General features: G+C 34.3%; 2 protein-coding genes across 3 annotated transcripts; both read left to right on the top strand.

Moving 5' to 3' along the window:
• Positions 1-401: 401 nt before the first annotated feature.
• On the top strand, positions 402-2,686 carry LOC105796486 (uncharacterized protein At4g29660). Of its 2 annotated transcripts, none has more exons than XM_012626208.2 (3): positions 402-663; positions 1,499-1,826; positions 2,362-2,686. In XM_012626208.2, the coding sequence occupies exons 2-3, from the start codon at positions 1,644-1,646 to the stop codon at positions 2,467-2,469; spliced, it is 291 nt and encodes a 96-aa protein (XP_012481662.1). In that variant the 5' UTR covers positions 402-663; positions 1,499-1,643; the 3' UTR covers positions 2,470-2,686. The 2 variants fall into 2 exon arrangements, with proteins under 2 accessions (XP_012481662.1, XP_012481663.1); XM_012626209.2 differs by having other exon boundaries at positions 1,496-1,826.
• A 2,444-nt stretch (positions 2,687-5,130) lies between these two features.
• Positions 5,131-16,466, top strand: LOC105796483 (DNA repair protein RAD50). The gene is made up of 28 exons (XM_012626205.2): positions 5,131-5,222; positions 5,324-5,523; positions 5,637-5,723; positions 6,087-6,254; positions 6,368-6,543; positions 7,387-7,501; positions 8,374-8,602; positions 8,731-8,909; positions 9,001-9,171; positions 9,350-9,454; positions 9,542-9,649; positions 9,758-9,969; positions 10,074-10,166; positions 10,414-10,541; positions 11,282-11,396; positions 11,505-11,634; positions 11,897-12,106; positions 12,765-12,976; positions 13,116-13,317; positions 13,871-14,040; positions 14,120-14,444; positions 14,753-14,878; positions 14,960-15,012; positions 15,227-15,377; positions 15,452-15,514; positions 15,622-15,755; positions 15,854-15,982; positions 16,079-16,466. The coding sequence occupies exons 2-28, from the start codon at positions 5,401-5,403 to the stop codon at positions 16,116-16,118; spliced, it is 3,954 nt and encodes a 1,317-aa protein (XP_012481659.1). The 5' UTR covers positions 5,131-5,222; positions 5,324-5,400; the 3' UTR covers positions 16,119-16,466.
• The last annotated feature ends 49 nt before the right edge of the window (positions 16,467-16,515 follow it).

Genomic DNA, 16,515 nt, shown 5'->3' with positions numbered 1-16,515 from the left:
GAGAATGTAACATCCTGATGCTTTGACCCGATGTTCGAATTGGGTATGAGAGTGTTATAATGAATAGAGCCATATTAGTTTAGAAAATGTCTTACGAAAAAAAATTGGTACGATATTTTACTGGAATAAAAGGATAATTTTACATTGACTGAAAAATCTTTTAGGTTGACCATCCTATTTTACATGAAACAAACATCGAGTAAGGCTAAAGATATTTTCCGTAAAAATTTTTATGTTGAAATAAACGGAGCCAAAATTAAAATAAATATTTCATTAACCTTATAAATTATTAAAAAAAGTTTCTTTTTAATTGAAATGGGCTTTTTTTTATAATAAACCCAACAAGCCAACTCTAGGCCCTTAATGACTTATTCTAACCTAATGGACCGTATGAATGTGGGGAAGAAAACAAGAAACCCAGCCACTAAGGAGTGAAGCTTCTCTCTCCTTCAATCTCTCTTATTTTGATATATCTCCGGCGATAAACTCCACCGTTTCAGTCCATCCTAGAGAGCGGAGCTCCCTTCGTTTGCTGGTTTTTTTTTTTTGCTCAGATCGACTCCCAGGTAAGAATTCGTGCCTTTGTTTCACAGTTCGACTCCTTATTTCCCTTATCCTCTGATCGGCGGCCAGGAAAACGGCGGTACGGTTCGCAATAACCAGGTTTGTCTTACATCCTTTTTCCATTATTTGCTTTTATTAATGGCTCGATTAGCATTGACTGTTGTTTAATTTGTTAGGTCAATAAGTTCTTCCAATTTGACGATTAATCATCCTAAAAACTCTTAGGGTTTTATAATTTACTGAAAGAATGAATATTGTTGTGATTGTATCAGTCAGTAGTTTATTTTGGAAGCTTCCAGTTTTCACTTTGAGTTTTCTCAAATTTTTATTTTGAATTCATTTTCGGATATGGTATAGATATAATCTTCCGGTATCCTTCGAGTACATGAAGAAACTTATTAAATACGAGTCCATGTCGAATATTGACTTCCTTATAGGTTAGCAGTGTTGTATGAATGATTATAGCTATGTAATTGATTCTTGATCAGGCAACCAAATTCAAATAGGGGTTAATTCAAGCTAAGTTGAGTTTAAGTATAAGAAGCTCAAGCTTGATTCGAAATTCGAAGCTCGCCTGAAGTTTGAGCTAGATTTGAGATAAAACTTGAGTTTATATAGTAAAAATAGACTCGATTTTCATACTCAGCTATAAACTTAATTATTTGCACTTTAGCTCAAGTTTGAATTGAGATTTTTAATACTGATTAAAAATAACTCGACTAGGCTCGTGAGCTATTCAAGTAAAACATAAGGGTAAACATAAGGGTACTCTAGTTCGGCTTGCTCAAACCTTTTTTTTTATGAAATGTCTAATACAAGTATGTTCAACTTTAGAAAGTTTTTTCATGTAGTTAAAAGTCTTTGAAGATCCATATCTCTGTAACTGTCTTGAAAATTTGATTTTTTTTTTGGTTGAATTGTCACTTTCAAGTAGGTTTTTGGGTACTCTTTCAGCATTCACTTCCCTCACACCAAGTCATTACATCTCGGGCGCCACCGTAATCAAGTGAGTCCAACATAAATCATCAACAAACCATAAAGAAAAGTACTAGAAAAGGGGAGGTGGAAGGAAAAAGAAAATGGCGAGCTATCTATGGAGAAAATATGCAGATTATGTTTACAACAAATGGGAAAGAACATTTCTTTGGGACATGTTAGAGCCTTATCGAAGACCCAAATCTTTTACGCCTCTCGTTACCATTTATGTTGCAGCTTTTTACACCGGTGTCATTGGTGCCGCCATTACTGAGCAGCTCTACAAGGTACTTCCTTTCCACCATCTCCATGGATTTCCTTGCATTATATTGATAAAGGGTTTTCCTTTCTTTTTCTAAAATGTTTATATATATATGTATGTATAAATAATCTTGGAAATCACATTAGAAATTGTGAAATGCTTATGAATTGTTGAAATCACAGTAGCTTAATTCTTTAGGCTTCTTTTAGCTATTTGGTAATTGTATTACAGCAAGCTACTATTAGGCTCAGTAGATTGTATAGCAATTTGTAACTAGAATTGGACCGGTTGAACTGAAAACCAAAAAACTGTCTTGTCTGCTTTAATATTTCAACCTGGGGAGACATTGAACTGGCCTAAAAACAGGTTTATTTTCGATTTTCCAAACATACAAAGTGGTCGATTTGTTCATCCAATTCATGAATGAGGATTGGAACATGCAACTCAAGCAAATATCATTTATTTTCATACTATTTTTGCCAAGCATATATCGTGCAAAGGTCATTGGAATGATCCATGTTTTTAATCATAATAAGAATTTGTGTTATTTCTTTTATCAGGAAAAGTACTGGGAAGATCATCCTGGGGAAGCAGTGCCACTGATGAAGCCTAAATTTTATGGTGGACCGTGGAAGGTGCTCAAAGGTGACGTTCCACCTAGTGAGTGAAAGCTATAAGATCCACTGAAAATTGCTATGGTGTCATTCCTTGTATCTCATTGTGTTTAGGATAGTGTTGCTCTGATTCTTCATTTTTCTTTCTGTACTCGGTTTGACTCGTATTCAAGCATCGATATGCAGGAATACGATTCTCTCCTGTGAAAATCTTCCATATACATATAAAAAGAATTTAGGATAAAAAATGAAGATATCTACGTCAAGTGTATATCCATATCTATCTTCGAAATCTTCGAATCTGAGTAACATAGGTTTAGGATGCATATTGAAAACAATTACAGTGTTTAGTCTTCAATTGTTTCTTGCACCATATTTACATGGGAGAAGCCTCGATGTTTGCAAGAAACCAGACTTAAAATTCTTGGGTAAAATGATTTCTCTGGCCCGTCTCAAATTTGATATTAAACAAATTGGTTCCTTTAAAAAAAATGAAGTAATTTAGTCGCTCTCAATTTCGGATGTGAGCAATTAAAGATAACTAATCACATTGTTTAATTTTTCCATCAATTTATCGTACTTTTATCATTATGATATCATTATTACTACCATGATGGTCTAAAAAGTGTCACATGTATTAAATTTAACAGCGCTATAAAAAAGTAACAAAATCATTGACAGAATAAAATTCGGGACACAAAAATCGTTAAGTATCATCTTGAGAGAAGGTGCCAGTAAGTTTGGGGCCAAAGACAAAATTTAATTAAAAACTTTCATTTTTAACAATTAATGAAAATTGTTTCTATAAAAAAAGATTTAAGTTATTTATAAAAAATTAACATTTAATAATAACTATTTATAGAAAAGGTAAGCTTTTTATTATTATTTTATTTTGAGTCTTTCTTTTATTAAATAAAAAATCAAGTTATTAATTTTAATATTTTATAAATTAATTTCGTTTTAATTATAAAACTAAAGTACTTGAAATAAATTTTTTGTTAAATCCTATTTTCAAATCACCAAGTGATGAAATTTAATTAAAATAAAATTAATTACAAATTTCAAGGAAATTTAAAGTTTAGTACTAAAATTAAATTACATACAAATTGTGTGGAAATTTAATTAAATTCTCGAAGTATAATGGCATATATTAATAAAAAAAGGTATAGTGATAAATTTCAACTTTCATGGTAAATTGGCATTTTAACTCATTTTTCAAAAATCTTCCCAAAAAATATTTGTGATTTGTTTAAATGGTTAAAATATGCTTTATGTCCCTATATTTTTTATACATTTGAACTTTAATCTTTCTACTTTTATTTTTAGAAACTTAATATTTTTATTTTTTCAGATCTAAAATACAAGTTTGATTGTTAGTATTACTAAAATTCTTTTATTAAATTCATGTTTATTATAACACAATTTATAAATTACATAGTAACTAAGTGAATATTTTCCATTTCAGAATATTACACCAATGAATTAAAAATCATAATTTTAACCGTGTTAACAAATTAATTTAAAATTTAAAATTCAAAAACAAATGAACTAATTTCCTAAAAGCAAAAGTAAATGATTAAATTCTAAATCATAAAGCCTATAAAAACTTGAAATATATTTTAATCAATTTAAATTCCTCAAATAAATGTCAAATTTACTAATTCTACGACCGTCCCTAAATCACACATATGTAAATTTTTCGATATCTCGTCCTGTAAAATAATTTGACATGATGTTTGTTTTTGTTACATAACCTTATAACTAACTATTAGGGCCAACTATAAGCTACGATTTTAGCCATAGACGATACCCCTGGATTGGTCACCTATAAGCTGTATCTCCCTTTGCAGCAAGATGATATCCTCCATTAAAGGTTGGTACTGCCATTAGATAGCTGTTCTTCCCTGCAAAATATTAAGCCATTTCATACAAGGGTCCTTGCATACACATCTGTCAGTTGCCATCTCCTTTAGCCGAACCAATGTCAAACAAAGTAGAAGAAGTCTGCAATGAACATTGTTGGTATCCTCGTAAGTATACCATAACATGATTTGATCTGTTATAATTGCAGCTACTGATATAAACCATGAGTGTTCAACTTGCAGTGGAAACTCCACTTTCTGATTTTGTGGATGGTTAACAAGCATACATCCGGGATCATGAACTTCTACAAAACCTTGTGCCAAGTGAGGGATTTATTGTATTGCTCCCATTGGGTTAGGTTGAGTACCTTGAAAAACCTTAGCATTTCGACATTCCCAGATGACCCACATCAAGTGAGAGGACATAAAGCAACTTCTTCAACCATTCGATTATTCCATAACCATTCATATTCTCAATACGAAGGTTTCATGGGCATCCAAACCATAAAGCTGGTGCAAAGGGACATTCCTTACTTTCTGGTGCCATATCACATTTGGATACAAGACTTCGATCCACCGGTGAATTGAGCTCATTTGAATACAGCTTGAACGAGTTGGCTTCTATTGATGCATTGATTACCTTGCCAAATTTCAACATCAACTCCACTTTTGCAAGCATCTCTACCATGGACCAAGCTCTTCCAAATCCAAGAGTGTGCTTTTTGGTGTAACATTTAAAACAACACTTAATACAGGGACTACCTATAGAATTTAACCAAAATAAAATATACCCAAATAACCCGGTCCGGTCCGGTCTTTCCACTTTCTTCTTGAGAACAGTCTACAAAAGTAACAATCAATGCTCATTTCCCCCCATTTTTTGTGCCTCCCTTCAATCTCTACTATGATTCAGAGTCACTCGGTCTCTGAGTCAATATGTTTTCAGTATTTTCCCCTTCTGCTGAAATAAACGTTCCTATAAGAATCATTAACTTTTTTTTTCGTTTTGCATGAAACCCGCTTTTTGTTTTGTTTTGTTTTTGCAGCTTTCGTGAGTTTGCTTCATCATCAGTGAGCTAAAAACACAAACCCAGAATTTGATAAAAACCCAAAGAAAAAGAAGATGAGCACGGTTGATAAAATGTTGATAAAAGGAATCCGGAGCTTCGACCCGGAAAACAAAAACGTCATCACTTTCTTTAAACCCTTAACCCTAATCGTTGGACCCAATGGCGCTGGCAAAACTGTAATCATTCATTCCTCACTTCATTTTTTAAATTAATATATTGCTTCTTTGTAAAGTTTTCTTTAATGGGTTTTGTTTGTTTTTATTTTTGCCGGGGGGGGGGGGTGTTGCAGACAATTATAGAATGTTTGAAACTTTCATGCACTGGGGAGTTGCCTCCAAATGCAAGGTCTGGTCATAGTTTCATTCATGATCCCAAGGTATCCTTATTCACTCTTTATATGTATATATATACACATATAGTTTCATTTTGATGCAAAAGTGAATAATTGTTTTTAAGGAATTAGAAATTTTAGCTTTTGATAATATTAGAAAAATGGATGATTTGGCTTACATGGTAAGAGATGTGTTCTATTATGTAATATACTTTAGCCATTTGCTTATCTTCAGTGAAATCTGATTTTGGTTTTGTGCAATTTTTAGGAAGTAAAACGAAAATGGTGAACCAAAAAAAGTTGTAGCAATGAAATTGAGTATGAGGGAACCATGTGTTTTGTTTTTATAATTTTAATACTTCTAATACTTCAAGGAATTGTTATAGGACATGTTTACCTTGTATGTAGGTTGCAGGGGAAACGGAGACAAAAGGTCAAATTAAGCTCCGGTTCAAGACAGCTGCAGGAAAAGATGTGGTATGTATAAGGTCATTCCAATTGACGCAAAAGGCATCGAAGATGGAGTATAAAGCAATTGAGAGTGTTCTTCAGACGCTAAATCCTCATACCGGAGAGGTTGTAGTCAATGTTTCTTTGACTGTTCCTACTTGTTTGTAGTGTGGTTTTATTTTGTTGTTTTAATCCACTGGTTGTACTTCTAATTTTTCTGGTTTGGTTATGAACTGCAGAAAGTTTGCCTCAGCTATAGATGTGCTGACATGGACAGAGAAATCCCAGCTTTGATGGGTGTCTCGAAAGCTATTCTGGAGAATGTGATTTTTGTGCACCAAGATGAGGCCAATTGGCCTTTACAAGATCCTTCGACTTTGAAAAAGAAATTCGATGATATCTTCTCAGCTACGAGGTATGCTGTTTTTTCCCCTGAAAAAAGCTTTGCCTGACAATATTGAAATCCACCGAGTACTACCTGGTATCTGTTATCTGTGAAACTATTCATGTTATCATGTTTGTGGATTTTTTATCAGGTCTAGTTTACAAAACACCCTTCCTTTCAAATGCCCTTGTATTCACAATTTTTTTCTCCAAGTTATATGCCAAGAATCCAATATTTTTTTTCCATCATCTCTTGAACTCTCTTTATATATTTGTGGCCCCTATGAAGTAATTTACTTTCTGTACAAGGTCTGTAAATTGCTTATATACTTATTTCAAAAGCCTTCTTGTTTTAATAGTAATCACCGTACCAGAGAAAGATTAGACTTGAATCATATGGATTTCGGCTCATTTTATGATACATTCAAGCTCCTAAATGGTTCTTAGAAAGGTTACCTACGAAAGGCCGAGAGAACTTTTCTGAAGCAAGACTGCCTACTAACATGGTGCTTTTCTCCTTGAGGTTTTGGTTGCAAGTTGAGAATTTTCATCTAATATTCTAAGGAAAATGCCCAATCTCTTTAGGATTGAATCATAATTTTCATATTTCTTTTGTGTTACAGGATAAAATGTTTATATATCTGAAATTGCAAATCTGGATATTGTTTAATGTCTGTTACAACTTCTTTACTTTTAGTAAAGCATGATGGATTTCCTTGCATGGTTTTGGTTTACATTTTGCATGTCTTTCCTAAAACACATGTACAGTTCTTAACTGTGGTAGTTAATTTGCTGATTTTTCCACAATAAAAGTTTAGTTTTCTTATTGTGACCGTTTTAGGATATTCTTTTGCTAATGGCTGCCTGTAAACAGATATACAAGAGCCTTGGAGGTTATAAAAAAGCTTCACAAGGATCAGGCTCAAGAGATAAAGGCTTATAAGCTAAAACTGGAGCACTTACAGACCTTGAAAGATGCTGCATATAAGGTGGATATGTTATTCTTTTGTATCTTTTCTTTTTCATTTATTTAAATCTTGTTTCTTATTCGTCCAATTTAATATTTGTTTATAATTTCTGCTGAGTTACTGTTGTTCCTCTCTCATTGTAAATCGGATCATAAAGCTCCTGTGGTCTACATCATGGCATAAGCCACATAACAGACTCATACTGTGCTGTCATTCAACAAGTGATTGTGTTTTAGAGGTGCCTAATGATGCTGGTCAATTTTGTTAAGAAAAAGTGTAAGGGCTTAAAGGGTTTGATTTTATTTTAGGGAAAACACAAAGGATCTTTGTCCTTAAGTTATATAATCTGCAGGAAATTCTGTTATCAGGAGAAATAAAGAAGGAAACTGATTGAAGACGATCTCCGTGCATGTTAAGCTTTAGTTTACAGAAAAGGTTTTCTGTTTTTCATGTTTGTTTAGGGCTTTATGGGTGGCATTCATTGATTCATGATATTTATCAGTCTGCATCTTCATGCATGTTTGCCCATTGTTTTAGCATTCCAGCTCTCTCTCTCTGTGTGTTTTAACTGTGGGGAATCTTAAGTTCTGTCCTGGTGGGACTGCAAAGACGTACATTGATATTACACTTGTGTCTCTAAACCTAGATTGCCCTTCTTGAATGTATGTCCTTTTTTTTTTTTGAACAATTATTGAATGTATGTCTTGAATGTGAAGAAAAGGACTATATGTGGAAGTGAGTGAAGGCTAGCAAAGTTGAGGGGAAATGTAGTTATTGGAAACATTGGAGCTAATCTAATAGCTGGTATTTTTACAGGAAGCTAATCCGTAAGATTAACAGTAGGGTTTAGGTTTATTTTTAAAAGGGATTTTCTTGATATGGTCTTCATACAGCATCGAGAAAGCATTGCTCAGGATCAAGAAAAAACAGAATCCTTGAAAAGCCAAATACAAGTCTTGGAGAAAAACATTGAGGACCTGGATGCTAAGATTCATAATGCTGAATTAACCCTGAAGGATCTACGAAAGCTAGAGGACCAGAAATCTACAAAGACTGCTGAAAGGAGCACTTTGTTCAAGGAACAGCAGAGACAATATGCTGCTCTTGCTGAGGAAAATGAAGGTTTGTCAATTCAACAGCAGAAGCAGGATTCTTTCTTAATTTTTTTTTCTTTCTGTGGGAGCTATGTAAATCCTGCATTTATGGAATAACTAATTTTTTATGTATATTTTCTTGTACCGTACTGTTAGATACTGATGAAGAGTTGATGGAATGGAAAACCAAGTTTGACGAGAGGATTATGTTATTGGATAATAAAATTCAGAAAATGGAGAGTAACCAGCAGGATTTGAATGAGGAGAGCTCTGCTTATCGGAGGAAATTAGAGACGTATATTGGGGAGATTGGCAAGCTTCAAAGGGATGCTGAGGTGTTACAAAAAGACAGGAGATTTTTAAAATTAAATCATTGCCATCTATTGTGTGATTTTTATTATGGTTAACTCTTTTACACTTTTGCAGACTCTCGTGCTGTCGAAAAAAGACAGAGATACAGCCATCGAACAACTATTTGCACGGCTCAATTTAGGATCTACTCCAAATAGCCCATTTAGTGATGAAGTTGCTTTGAACCTCACTAGGCAAATAGAAGTGAGGTTAATGGAGCTTGAAAGAGATTTGGATGAGAAAAAGGTGGTTTTGTGTGCAGTTGTTATTGTTTCTCTATTAAAGGGGTTAAGTTTTGTATGGTGGACAACACATTATTTATTGTCATTGATGCATTTTAGAAATTTAGATTATCCTTTCACCAGTATTAATATGGTTTGATATCTGTTGTTCCTATCCTGAATATCACTTCTCATAATTTCAGCAATCAAATGACAAGAAGCTGAAGACTGCATGGGATTGCTACATGGGTGCAAGTGAGCGTTGCAACATTGCTGAGGCTCAGAAGAAGGCAAAATTAGAAATCAAGGTCTGTCTTTTAGAAAACTTATGTAACTTACTCTCCAACTACCTTTATTCTCATATTTTATGGGCATTTACATGTGATACAATTCAGGGTTCTATTTTGAAACGTTTAGAAGAGACGAAAAGTAATCGTGATTTTCTTGAAATTCAAATTTCGGATGTCAATCTTTCTAGCCTTGATGACAGGGAAAAGAATTTGGTGAGTATAGCCTTTCAAATTCAGCTTTGCTTGGGATTCAAAAACCTCTTCCTAGTAAATCTTGATTAGAAAAATGGAAAATAATAATCTTTCTTTTGCTGATCGCAGCAAGTTGAGATTGATAGAAAGAGTAGACAACTTGATGAACGAAACCATGATAAAATCGTAGAACAGAAGCAACTTGAGGTGTTTGCCATAGATCAAAAGATTAAGGTCCTTAGTCATGAAAGAGATTTAGCCGCTGGTGAGGCCACAGAAAGAATGGAGCTATCTATAAGTACGAGAGAATTGGAGAATAAGAAGAAACAGCACAAAAAGATGTAAATCTACTTTATCTTTCAACTTTAATCAGCCTCAATATAATTTGTTTTGGGTCTATTACTTTTTTATTGTTGAAGCTAATGGCTTTATTATTGTTTTCCAGAATTGAAGAGTACAAGGACAGGATTAGAGTGGTGCTAAAAGGGAGGGTTCCTCCTGACAAAGATTTGAAAAGGGAAGTTACCCGAACTTTAAGGTTAGTTAAACCAAAATACTTGGTTCATTTTTTAACATGCTATTATGAAGGAATATTTTTTCCTTTTTAGGGGAAAAGGGGGGGCGGGGGGTTGGAGGGTTGGTATTCATGATGACCAAGAGTGATGATTATATGAGTTATTCTTTGGAATTGTATATTTAGGTGCTTGCAACTATAATATTCCTTTTTCCTGCTTTTATATACTTGTCTGTGATTTTGTCTCAAAATTGAGCCATTCCCTCTGCAGCGCTGTTCAAAAGGAGTATGATGAATTGAGCACAAAATCCAGTGAAGCTGAGAAGGAAGTAAACATTTTGCAGATGAAAATAGATGAAATTAATAGTAACTTATCCAAACATAAGAAAGAAATGGACTGTAAGTAGCCTTCATGCCTTTTTTCTTCATAGTGTTTAATGATACCTATGTTCTTGTTGTGATTTTTTTTATATAGTGTGGAAGATTCTGATGTGTAGGTTTACTACACTGGAGATTTAACATTCATGTTAAATCTAGGAGTTAATTTAGGGTTTAAATGGATTGTGATTTTATCTTAAATCATAGCTGGAATTGAAGGAAAAAGCTAGCTGCTAAATGTGATTTAGCAAGTTTATGAGTATCACTCTTACTGTATCAACAACATGCCATGCATTGAGAGACAAGAATGAGGAAATACTTAAATCACAGATTTTGCATTAATGCAAAATAGTAATAAGATCCTTGGGGTAATATCTAGTGAAATCAAACTCGTCATACGTGGACTTAGATTCTTAAATTTTTTTTTTGTTTAGGAGCGTCACCAAAGTTTTATAACCTATACATTTTTCAAGTGGATGAATTCACTGAACACAAAATAAGCCCTAGGGAAATGACTGAGGTCCATTCCTGGAAAATTAGAAATTGAAAATGTACCAAAACTTGAATTAACTCAATAAATATTGAACCTGTGATGTCATCCTCCCTAAACCGGGAGGACCTTACTACTGATAAAGAGTCCATGATCATAGCCTTTGGCTTCAAAAGAGCATGAGATGAATGTAACCAAGCTATCAATGCGATATTTCAAGGTTGTTTACTCGTATTATTTTCTTGTGTTTTCTTTTGTCATCTAAATTCAGCTAGGAAGAAATTTCTTGAAGCCAGACTAAATTCTTTAGAGAAACAATCTTTTACCATTGATTCCTATCCCCAAGTCCTGGAGACTGCAAAGGAGAAAAAAGATGTTCATAAAAGGTTCTTGCTCCTAACTTTTTAGAGGCAATGTTCGGTTATGTATGAATATATTCATTTTCTTTCATTTTCTTGGTCATGCTAGTAATATAACTGGATCATTTCTTGCAGCAAATACAACATTGCAGATGGTATGAGGCAAATGTTTGATCCATTTGAAAGAGTTGCCCGTGCTCATCATATTTGCCCCTGCTGTGAGCGTCCTTTTTCTGCTGAAGAAGAAGATGAATTTGTTAAGAAGGTTGTGAATTATGATATATAAGTTCTCTTGAGCTCATCATTGATCTTCTCTTTCTTAGATGTTTACTGATAAACTTGTCTACATTGGGGGTTGGGGGATCTGTACTTGGGACTTCCAGAGCCTTACCGCTCTTTGACCACTTATTATTTTTTTCTGTGAACTTTCAGGGGTATTTGCTGATATTTAAATCTTAATAGGGTGTCTATTGGTTCAGTTAGCATAAAGTTCTAAATTCTGTTGTATTTTCTTGAAAAAACTACAGCAAAGAGTTAAAGCTGCAAGTTCGGCTGAACATATGAAGGTGTTGGCAGTGGAATCATCAAATGCTGAGTCTTACTTTCAGCAGTTGGACAAGCTTCGAATGGTTTATGAGGAATATATTAAAACTGTAAAGGAGGCAATTCCTCTTGCTGAGAAAAAATTGCTTGAACTAAATGAAGAGCTGGATCAAAAGTCTCAAGCCCATGATGATGTACGTATCTGTTTCATTATATATAATTCTATGATTTATTGTTACTGGTCCTACTAGTGCAACAAGGTTTAATTCCAAGTCTTTCTGAGGTCAGTCGTATAGTGCTGAAAATAGGTTTACTGAAAACATTTTCCTCAGTATACTATATTTCTGGTTCATGAAAAATAACTTGGTGTTAAATGGATCTTTTAGGATCAGATAATCTAATTTTGTAATTAAAATAATTTGCCACTTTATAGGAAGACCATTCTTCATTGTTTGTTAGTCCTTATCATCATTAGAAGTTGCTATTTCACTTTGTTATTGAACAAGAAGTAATGAGATGATGTAAGTGAAAACTCTGAAAGTCGTTATAATTGGCTGTGAAATATGATGACACCTTTCAATCTAAAAGAATATTCTTCTTTCTTCTTCACCTTGTTTTTTTTTTTCTTTTCTTTTCTATGTTCCCTGAATTTCTGTATGTGTGCAGAATTTGTATATGCCAACTGCCAAAGAAGCAATTATTGAATTTACTTTTCTTGGCTCTGCATTTAAAAATAATTACTGATAATTTTAAATTTTATGGTATAATTTTAAAAATAACAAAGAACCTTTCATGATGATTGTTTAGTTTGAGCAATGCATTATTATTTTACTATTGTTGTTATTCTTATAGGTGTTAGGTGTTTTAGCCCAAATAAAGATGGATAAGGATTCTATTGAGATCTTGGTGGGACCTGTTGAAACTGCTGACAGGATCTTTCAAGAAATTCAGGGTTTGCAAGCAAAAGTTGAAGGTTTGGAATATAAGTTTGACATTAGAGGGCAAGGTGGTGCTAGAACTGTGGAAGATATTCAATCGGAGCTAAACGATTTGCAAAGCAAAAGGTAGCAACCATTGTTTTTCCTAACCCAAATATAGGTTGTTGAGAAGCTTGTTATCCATCTGTTTTAAGCTTTAAAATTTTGTAGAGACAATATTGACTTGTTATTGGTATTTAGCAACTTTCCTTCTCCTTATAACCAGGGACGTTTTACTTAAGGAAGTGGATGACTTAAGGACAGAACAGAGGTACATGGAAAAGGATTTGCAAAGCGTTAAGACACGCTGGCACGATATAAGGGAGAAAAAAGTTGAGGTGGCTAACACATTGCGTGATTTTAAAAAGGCGGAAGAAGAGTTGGAGCACTTGTCAGAGGAGAAACGTCAACTTGATCTTGAGGAGAAGGTTGATAATCTCATAAGTTTAACTTGTATGCTTTATCTCATAAGATATTAACAAGTTTTCTCTCTGATTCTACTGTTATGTGTCGGTCTCTTCAATCAAGTTGAAATATACCTTGACTGATGCTATGCTAATGTAGGATAGTATTCATAAAGCTGTCTAAGCTTTACTTCTGTAGTTCTTTAGGCTATAGAGAGATTTGGTTTCAATAGGGAGCTCGCGTTGTCTTTGATTACTTGAAAGTCAAATTTTACCAAAAAAATGTCAATGTTTACCATGGATAGAAGAATTGGTGATACCTTTTAGGAAAATTTGCAAGCTTTCTCCTTAACATCCTACTGGCTAATCTTCATTGCTTCAATCAAGGTAGGTCAGCTGAGGATGAAATAGAGTTGATTCAAGCTTTGTCTCTGAAATTATTAGGCATGATGCTTTTTAATGTGATAATTGGTCCTATTTATAAACCCTTTACATTTTGGTTTCTAATGTGATTTACATTCAAACTTTGTTCCTTTTTAATTGCTTTTTTCTAATGCATTGTTCTTGGAACTTTCAGCATTTAGCAGAGTCTCTAAGGTCCTTATTCAAGGAGAAGGAATCTTTATTGGAAGACTATGATTGCTTGAAAGTAAAACTTGCAGAGGAATATGAGCAGCAGCAAAAACTTAGAAGCTCGTATCAACGTGAAGCTGAAGTACTATATGAAGTTAACAGCAAGATTAAAGCGTATATTTCTGAGCCATGAAATTTGAGCTTGCTCTTATGTGCCATTGAACTTTAATGGAAGTCTTTTTTTTCCTTCCAGGTATTATGACTTAAAGAAAGGGGAGAAACTAAAGGAACTGCGAGAACAGCAGTCTGTGATGGAATCTCAACTTCTCAACTTTGATGCTAGGAAACAGGAAATATTGGCTGAGCTAAACAAAAGTAAAGACTTGATGCGTAATCAAGATCAATTAAGACGTAACATTGAGGATAACTTAAATTACAGGAAAACAAAAGCTGAAGTAGATGTGCTCTCTCGTGAAATTGAGTCACTGCAAGAGAGAATAATGGAGATTGGTGGTATTTCCAAATGTGAAGGTGAAATACGAAAAATTTCGGAAGAAAGGGAGAGACTTCTTTCCGAGGTATGTGTGGTTCTCACTGGCATCTTCGTATGTTGACCTTCTTCATTATGTCCATTCACAGGTAACATCTTTGGCTAGCATGCCATTGATTTTGCCCTGTTGAATTGATGTGGACCTACAGTTCTTTACCATCATTTTCATTCAATGTGTGAAAAAGGGGTAGTGGATTTATTGTTGTCTCTTTCATTGTGCGTTATTGCCATTCACTCATTGAGTTCACTTCACCATCCCTATTATTAAAGGTTTTTTTAAAAAAAGTGTTTAATGTATCTGTCTCAGAGTTGTAAGATGCATCTATTTTTCTACAGCTCAACAGATGCCGAGGAACAATGTCCGTTTACCAGAGTAATATTTCAAAGAACAAAGCTGAACTTAAACAAGCACAATACAAGGACATTGACAAGCGGTACTTTGATCAGCTAATCCAGCTCAAGGTGACAATTATTTTAATTATAATGCTGATTTAACCTTTGTTACTGGGTTTATATGTTATGAACTTGCATGCTGTATGACAGACAACTGAGATGGCAAACAAGGATCTTGACAGATACTACAATGCACTTGACAAGTATGCGATTTGCTCAATTTTCGATTTGTCTTTCTAATTACATGCGCAACTAGAAATTTAGATTGTGAATTCTTTCCAAAAATGTTCAAGAATAGTTCTTTAATTGCTACCAGGCTAAAGAACTGTGAATCATCTGTTAAGTGTAAATACAAAAATCTGTTCTTGCTTTTTAATAACCATGTTTTCTTTTTGGACACCACTTCCTTGTTTGCAGAGCACTTATGCGCTTCCATTCTATGAAAATGGAGGAAATAAACAAAATTATAAGAGAATTGTGGCAGCAAACATACAGAGGACAAGATATAGATTATATTAGCATTCATTCGGATTCTGAGGGTGCTGGAACTCGTTCTTACAGCTACAAGGTAAGGCCTTTCATTTATTTATTTTTATTTTTCCAAAATTTTGTTATGTCATACCTTTTGCCCCCTCCAAACAGGTTCTTATGCAAACCGGTGATGCTGAGCTCGAAATGAGAGGACGATGTAGTGCGGGTCAAAAGGTGAGTGATCATCAGTCGTTGTGTGGAAAAATAAGTTGTAATGTATTAGTTACTTTATTTGCATCATTGAGCGACTGAAACATCATGGAATTTACTGCTTGTTTCAGGTCCTTGCTTCTCTAATCATACGGTTGGCTTTAGCCGAGACATTTTGCCTCAACTGTGGAATCTTAGCATTAGATGAACCAACCACAAATTTGGACGGCCCAAACGCAGAGAGTCTAGCTGCAGCTCTCCATAGGTATGTTCACTTTTGTCTTTCCTTCTCGTATTTATTTCACTGAGGCAGTGCCTTATCATATACCAATTACCAATTATTCCATTTCCTCTTTGGTCCAGAATCATGGAGGACAGAAAAGGCCAGGAGAATTTTCAGCTGATAGTAATCACTCATGACGAACGTTTTGCTCAATTGATCGGTCAACGGCAACACGCAGAGAAATATTATCGCGTTGCAAAAGACGACCAGTAAGGCTTTGTTGTTTATTCTTCTAAGTTTCTTACCTTTTTCTGTAATATCCAATCTTTCTGATTCAAACCATCTTTTCTGCCTCATTTTCTCAGTCAGCATAGTATAATTGAAGCCCAGGAGATATTTGATTGATTCTTTCAACGGGTTGTCCTCGATACTTCATCCCCCAAGCACCGTTTCATCGAGATTGAATCTGTACATGCAACCCGATGCTGCTCCTGAAATCAAAGTGAGGGGTTTGTTTGTTATATGTAGAGTTTATAAATGTAGCAACTAAATACATTATCCATTTTCCCTGTCATTCAGGTTCTGTATTTCAAATTCTTGCCATGGAAATGCAAAAAGAAAAAAAAAACCACTGTAGGATTCTGTTTAGGCACAGTGCATGCTTTTTGAACTTAGTAGCAGTGGAGCATAATGTAGAAATCAGTGAAAAATATAGAAAGCTTTCACAAAATTGTGAATGTGAAATGTTCTTCAGATTGGTCGGGCCGTAGGCCGATTTCTTCTCCAAGGTTTTACTGAAGCC

Source organism: Gossypium raimondii, chromosome 3 (assembly GCF_025698545.1).
Source record: "Gossypium raimondii isolate GPD5lz chromosome 3, ASM2569854v1, whole genome shotgun sequence".
In the NCBI taxonomy this organism is placed as follows: Eukaryota; Viridiplantae; Streptophyta; class Magnoliopsida; order Malvales; family Malvaceae; genus Gossypium; species Gossypium raimondii.
The sequence above is the reverse complement of the archived record's forward strand: the minus strand, read 5'-3'. Positions and strand labels throughout refer to the sequence as shown.

Excerpts from the sequence above, each read along its gene's own strand:
- LOC105796486 (XM_012626208.2), top strand. The coding sequence starts at position 1,644 with ATGGCGAGCTATCTATGGAGAAAATATGCAGATTATGTTTACAACAAA. Across the intron at positions 1,827-2,361 it reads TTACTGAGCAGCTCTACAAG|GAAAAGTACTGGGAAGATCA; the intron begins GTACTTCCTTTC and ends TTCTTTTATCAG.
- LOC105796483 (XM_012626205.2), top strand. The coding sequence starts at position 5,401 with ATGAGCACGGTTGATAAAATGTTGATAAAAGGAATCCGGAGCTTCGAC. Across the intron at positions 9,455-9,541 it reads AGGCAAAATTAGAAATCAAG|GGTTCTATTTTGAAACGTTT; the intron begins GTCTGTCTTTTA and ends GATACAATTCAG. Across the intron at positions 13,318-13,870 it reads AACTTGATCTTGAGGAGAAG|CATTTAGCAGAGTCTCTAAG; the intron begins GTTGATAATCTC and ends TGGAACTTTCAG.